The sequence below is a fragment of the Belonocnema kinseyi genome, chromosome 2 (assembly GCF_010883055.1).
Source record: "Belonocnema kinseyi isolate 2016_QV_RU_SX_M_011 chromosome 2, B_treatae_v1, whole genome shotgun sequence".
NCBI classification, from domain to species: Eukaryota; Metazoa; Arthropoda; class Insecta; order Hymenoptera; family Cynipidae; genus Belonocnema; species Belonocnema kinseyi.
In genome coordinates this window covers 112,599,534-112,606,856 of record NC_046658.1, presented here as the reverse complement: position 1 = coordinate 112,606,856, position 7,323 = coordinate 112,599,534, and the positions used below count along the sequence as shown (strand labels likewise).

General features: G+C 26.3%; 1 protein-coding gene across 1 annotated transcript in view; it reads left to right on the top strand.

Annotated features, from left to right (window-relative positions):
- The window catches only part of LOC117167260 (trifunctional enzyme subunit alpha, mitochondrial), a 30,528-nt gene continuing 23,205 nt past the window's right edge, over nucleotides 1-7,323 (top strand). Inside the window, exons 1-3 of the mRNA XM_033352065.1 lie at nucleotides 1-147; nucleotides 980-1,086; nucleotides 6,340-6,612. Coding sequence (XP_033207956.1) covers nucleotides 75-147; nucleotides 980-1,086; nucleotides 6,340-6,612 — 453 coding nt within the window. The 5' untranslated portion in view covers nucleotides 1-74. The remainder of the gene's footprint in view (nucleotides 148-979; nucleotides 1,087-6,339; nucleotides 6,613-7,323) is intronic.

The following is a 7,323-nucleotide window of genomic DNA, read 5'->3' as shown; positions in this document are numbered from 1 at the left end:
GTGTTAGTGTAGGGGTTATCCTGTGTTGGTTTACGTGCACCTTGAGGGACTTGTGAATCGAATTTCTTGCAAGAATGGCGAGCTGCAGAATTTTTGGTGCTCTCACGCGATTTTCGCGTACAGATGCTCATTTTATCACCCGAGCAGGTAAATTTTCTCTATAATATGCTTCGAGTTTCGGTAAACACTCCGTACACATTTCGCACGAACTGTACTAAGTAACTCAGCTCCATTTGGTCAAAGTAACCTTTGCTCCTATAGGTTTAGTCTGGATGTCTGCAGAACATTATTATAAAGCGGTCATGGACTAATGCCGTTACCTAATTTTATTATGAAAAAATGATCAACATTTTTGCAATTTCATTCTTCTTATTTTGAATTTTTAGCAACAATTGAAAATGTCACGTGTTAGTAATATCCGACTGTAAAACAATTTATCTTCAGATTAAACGATTAAAAATTTAAAAGGGGTTTGGATTCAATCAAAGTTATAAGTTACTTTATGCCATGTGTTCTTTGATTTTTTAAAGAATGATCAAAATAATGCTCCCGATATTTCTTCTTTAATTTATCGTGTATCGTGAATACGATTTTAGCTAGGTTAGGAAATTATGACAGAAAAATTTCGACTTTCCTTATCTGTCTTTTGTTTTGAGAAAGTTCATTTTATTCTTGACTATTTTATTCCTATAAGTTGCAATTTATCATTTAGACAATTCAAGAAAAATGCAGACTAATTATTTTGGATCAGAGGTTAGGCATGATGGATTAACTACTCATTATTGTAGATTGTTTTAGTGCATTTTGATACATACTTTAGGTTTAAATTATGTAACGAATCTCGTTCATTCTTTCTATATTTAAAATTTTATTTTACAAAATTTATTCTATTCTTTATTATTACGTAAATATATTATTTGTGTTTATTGACTAGTATTTTTGATTCTATAAATTAATGAAGTCAATATAATTTTTTCAGCACAACAACAACCCCTTAGAACTCTCGCCACAGCAACACAAAAACACTTTAAAACGAAAATTGTCGACAATGTAGCCGTTATTACTTTAGACTCACCTGGAGTCAAGGTAGGAAGATTTTTTCTACTTTAAATTTAATTACATCATTGATTTCAATCTAAAAGTAAAGGCAGCGAATAAATTTATAGACCTAATATAAGTAACTGGAAAATTGACAAGTTTTTAATTCATGGCAAAATTTACTTTAAAGAATTCTTTTTTCGGGATTTTCTAGAATCTTTCTCTTTTTCTCAATGAGTAGGACCCAATGTAGAATTCAAATATTTTCATAAAAACTCATCTTTCTTGGTTTAAAATTCAACTGTTCTGTAACATTCGCCTTTTTGGACAGAAAATTCATCCTTTTGGATTGAAAAAATATCTTTTAGTAAGAAAGTTATATTTTTTAGTTGAAAATTCATCTTGTTTCGTTAAAAAGTCCATTCTGTTTGATTTAAGTGTCTGCTACTATGTTTTCGGTTCAGAATTCATCTCTTTGGGTTACAATTTTTGCTAATTGTTTACAGATTTAATTATTCTGTCCAAAGCTCATTTTATTGGTTGAAAATTGAACTATTTGTTAAAAATTAGTGTTTTTTGTCTGGAAATTCATTTTTTAAACTGAAATTTTACAAATTACATTTTGGGTTAAAAGGTAATTGTTTTTAATTTAAAATTGAACTATTTTATGAAAAATGTATGTATTCGTTTGAGAATTCGTCTTTTTGGTATATAATAATATATTTCGATCAAAATTAAACCGCTTGATTGAAAGTTGAACTACGTTCTTAAAAAGCAATTTGATCAATTTAAGATTATTCTTTTTCTTTTTAAATTCGCTCTTTTAGGCTGAAAAATAATTTTCTGAAATGAAAATTTTATTATTTCATTTTTGGTTAAGATTGAACTATTCTGTTTAAAATTATTGTTTTTTTTTTTGGGCTAAAAATTAATTCTTTTATCTGAATATTTAACTTTTGTATTTTTTGTTAAAAATTGATCGTTTTTATTTAAAAATTCAACTGTTTGTATAATTAAACTAATTGGTTTAAAATTGAACTGATTGGTTGAAAGTTGAACTACTTTCTTGAAAAAATAATGTTATCAATTAAAGATTGATCTATTTTTCAAATTTAATTACATAATTGATTTTATTCTGAAAATGTTCCAAATAATTCCGTATGTCAGTATATTGTACACAATTCATCAGAGAATAAGAATCAATCATGCATTTTTATGGTGAATGACTCTAAGCCACTCTTATGGATCCCCAGAAAAAATTTCATAAGTAACCAATTTGAATTTTACTTATTGCTTATATTGCGGTTTCTTAGAGCTTTTTCAAAATTGTTTTTTATAAATAATCTGTAATCTGTAATTTTATAATACTCAGTCATCTCTTAACTAATCTTCAATCATTAAAATAATTTTAATTTGAAGTTTTTTTGTCATTATTTAAATAATGGGGTTTTGTCCAAGTACATGTGTGGATTACCTGAAAAAAGCAGAAGAAACATTTTATCTCACAAAATTTTTGACAAATTTGAATATTTTTAAGTACTACTTTGTTTTCTTATTGTAAAATTATTTAAACAAACAATTTTATTATTATAATTGATTAAAGAACTCTTAACGTTTGAAAATACGTTCATGTTATGACTTCCTTGAAAAAAAGAAATGTTTAAATAAATTAAAATAATTTAAACAATTGAAAATTAATTTAAAAATACCTGGGTAGTCGTAAGTTACAGCTTAATAATTATTTACGAAGAAAAAAACTTATGGGGTTTTCTTTGGGGACCCATAACAGTGGCTTAAAGTCATTCAATCTCAAAATTTATGATTGATTCTTATTCTTTGTCGGATTCTAAACAGTATACTGAAATCTGGAATTGTTTGTAACATATCCCGTTTTTCCCATTTTAAATCAATGAGAAACTTCATGGTGTTTGCACGACCCCTAAATAATTAAATATTAACTGATATCGCTCAAATTTGTAGATTATTTTTTAGGGAATTCGAACAAAACTGGAGGGTTCAGAGGAAAGACCTCGTGTCTGATTGTCAATTATGAAGCAGCGAATCATTTTAGATTCTTTCTTAATTCCCTCATACATCACTATTGATAATATGAAAAACAAATTTTGATTGATCTCTTCTGATAATACATTTTTTATGTATTCGCTCAATAAAGGATATGCAAAGATGCTAATTACTCGATAAAAGATATAATATGTAATCTTGAGATTTCTCATTTTTGAAATCGATTTTTAATCTCAGGAAAAATGTTCTAAATCCTCTAGATATTTATGAAGAAAACAGCATCTTAAAACATATTTTTTCCATGAAATGATTTTAATTCTTTTTATATAACGTATTTGCTATTTCATTGAATTTTAATAATTGAGGAACCATAAGAAACATTATTTAGTCATTTATTTTTATTAATTTTGTTAATATTTTTTTCTGGTGTCCATGTTTTAAATTATATCTGCCTGATTTTTTAAATAATTTTTATTCATAAGATATTACTTTAAAACAAATATTTATATTTAAACAAATCCAAATCTACTAAAAATTAGGAGTATATAAAAATAAATAAAAATCGAAAAATAAAAAGAAGTTTTTTTTAACGCCAGTCCAGCGTATGGGAGAAGCCGTAATTTTACGGGAAATGTCTTATTGTGAGAAATTTATGGGATATTATATTTGAAGCAGGAATTTTTGTATACTTCGTACACGAAGTTGGATGAAAATTTTGCGTTGCTTTTTGAATCACCCTATTTTTACTAAATTTTCTAGAAAAAAATTGCAAAATGTTCAAACTATTTGGGGCGATAAATCAGGGTTGCTACAGGTCAGCAAATTTTAGAAATTCAAGGAATTTAAAAATACTCCGAGAAAGTCAGGGAATATCAGGAAAACCCTAAAAGTGTGAGGGAATTTTTTATTTGAAATTTATTTGGATTAACACTATTTATCTCCTGGTTGTAATGTTTTTTTATATGTAAAAGCAAAATTGATAATTTTGAGATGAAATAGAAAGTTGGGCAGGGAAAAGACAAGGAATCCCGAAAATAGAATTTTGTAGTAACCTTGATTAAATATAAACTTCATATGTAATAAGATAAGAGAGTTTTGGTAACAGAAATTTAAACTAAAATGAAAGAACATGTTGGAAAATTCAAAGTTTATTTAGTTTCTGTGAAGATTATTATTTTCATAGTTATTTTCATAAATTTCAGTTGTTTTTATTGCTTCGAAAATGGGAGAACATTCTTCCAAATAATTCATTTTTATACATTGCACCATAAAAGATGTTTCTGTTATATTGATGACTATTTAGTGATTAAAGTTCACTAAAAAAATGTAATGTGCCTAGAGAATAAAAAATGTAAATGCAGAAAATCTGTAGAATACAGGTGTGTGTATTCAAAAATTTATTTATTTATCTGACTCAGTTTATAACGTTATTTTGGACCTTTGAGGGGGTTAATGATCAGAAAACTCTAAAATTATCTTGACGTACTTCGAAACTTTATGCTGATAAAATAAAAACATTAGAAAAACAGATGAGAAGTTCAAAAAATGAAAATCAAACACTGCATTTTGTATTGATTATTTAAATTACATTTTTTTAGCTAATCTAAAACAATATTTTGAAAATCCATATATTGTATTTAATTATTTTCTTAATAAAAATTCATCTCTTTGACTAAACATTAATTTGCTTACTAAACATTTAATTATGTAATTTTTGGTTAAAAGTGATGTTTTTTAGTTGAAAATTCAGCTTGTTGGTCAAAAATTTAATTATTATTAGTCAAAGATTCATCATTTGAGTTGAAAATTCATCTTTCTGGTTAAAAATTCAACTATTTCAGTTTAGGATTTACTATTTTAATTGAAAATTCATCACTTTGTTTAAAAATGTAACTATTTTCTAAAGTTATTTTTTTTCCTTTAAGTTATTTATTTTAGCAAAGTAATTTTTTTAACTGAAATTTTAACTTATTCCAATTGAATGTTTCATAATTTTAGATAAAAATTCATCTCTGGTTGAACATTTATTTTCGACTAAGAATTTAATTATTCAATTCATGGTTGACAAATTATATTCTTTAGTTGAAAATTCATAGATGTTGGTACAAATTAGTCTTCTTGATTGAAAATTCAGTTCTTTGGTAGGAAATTAAATTATTCTAGTTAAAAATTTAGTTAAAAACTAATCTTTCTGGTTTAAAATTCCACTATTCCAGTTTAGGATTTACGATTTTATTCGAAAATTCATGAATTTGTTTGAAATTTAACTATTTTTCGTACCGTTTCTGGTTGAACATTTATTTTTGACTAAAAATTTAATTATTCAATTTATGGTTGAAAAATGATATTTTTTAGATGAAAATTTATATTTTTTGGTACAAATTAGTATTCTTGATTGAAAATTCAGCTCGTGGGTCGATAATTCAATTCTTCTAGTTAACAATTCATAGTTTCAGTTAAAAATTCATCTTTGTGGTTGAAAATTCCAATATTTCAGTTTAGGATTCATAACTTTAGTTGAAAATGCATCAATTTTTATGAAAATGTAAATATTTTTGGAAAAGTTAGTTTTTTTTCTTAAAACGTAATTTTTTTTAAAAAAGTAATTTCTTTAACTGAAAATGTATCTTATTCCAATTGAATGTTCCATAATTTTAGATAAAAATTCATCTATCTGGTTGAACATTTATTTTTTGACTAAAAATTTAACTATTCAATTTTTGGTTGAAAAGTGATAATTTTTACTTAAAATTCCTATTTTTTGGTACAAATTAGTCTTCTTGATTGAAAATTCAGCTCTTTCGTTGAAAATATAATTATTCTGGTTAAAAATTCATAATTTTAGTTAAAAATTCATCTTTCTAATTTCACTATTCCAGTTAAGAATTTAGAATTTTAGTTGAAAATAATCAATTGGTTTGAAATTTAACTATTTTTTGGACAGTTCGTTTTTTTCTTGAAAGTAATTTTTTTGTTAGGAAAGTAATTTTTTAAACTGGAAGTTTAACTTATTCCATAGTTTTAGTTGGAAATTCATCTGTATGGTTGAACATTAATTTTTGTAACTTCAAAATTAATTATTTATGTTTTGGTTGTCAATTTATCATTTTTAGAGAAAATAATTTTTTTTTTAAATTCAACTATTTCAGTTGTAGATTTATTGTTTTAGTTGAAAACTCATCTTTTTGGCTTAAAATTCAACTATTCCAGTTGAAGATTTCGAATTTGAGTTGAAAATTCGTCAGTCATTTAGTTAATTTCTATTTTTCAATTGAAAAGGTTAACTCCTTGAATGCTGAGGTCATGGAGGAGATCGCGCAGGTTTTAAGGGATATCGAGTCGAATTCCGCTGTGAGCTCTGCAGTGCTCATAAGCGGGAAACCTGGAAGTTTTATTGCAGGCGCTGATATTACCATGATTAGCAAATTTCAAACTGAAGACGATGGTTACAAGGTTTCTAAAGATGGCCACAGAATTCTGAATGCGATAGCTGCAAGTAAAAAACCAGTGGTTGCAGCAATACAAGGCAGTTGTCTTGGAGGTGGCCTGGAGGTAGATATTTATTTGACATTTTTTTCAGATGCAGGGGAAACTATGCTTGAGTTCGTAAAAAAAATGTTTAATGTTTTATACAATTTATGGTAAATTATTAAGAATAGTAATTGACTCGGTGGGAAGACTTAACTATTCACTTAACTATTTCTGTTTAAAAACTGCCGATAAAATTTATTATTTAGTTGATTTTATGTTTAACAATCTCATGCATAACTGAAGAATATAACATAAAATATATAAAAATATAATATCTCGATGAAACTTCTTGCACTTTTAATTACATATTGTGCCAAATATTGTGGTTAAGGGCATGTGACACAGCTAAATACCTATATTACCGACCACAGTTTTTCAGTTCACTGAATGTTTTTTTGAACCTAAGAACTTTTTTTGTAAATAAAATATCGAGCTGAAATTTTGAGAAATGTATTAGAGTACAATAAAGTACGTTTAGGTACTGCATTGTGGTAGGAACTTCACTGAAAATTATTTCATCTTTTTTCTGAACCTCAACATTTTTTGAACATTCCAACTTTTTTTATACATAAAATATCGGTCTCAAACTTTGAGAAATGCAAAAGCCGAAAGAAAACTACGTTTAAGTATAAAGCTTGATAATAAAAGATGTAAAAAAATATATTTCAGCAATCAATTCCAACGGCATCAGCCGGTAACGTTGTACACGAAAATACGAACTCTCTAGAGCCT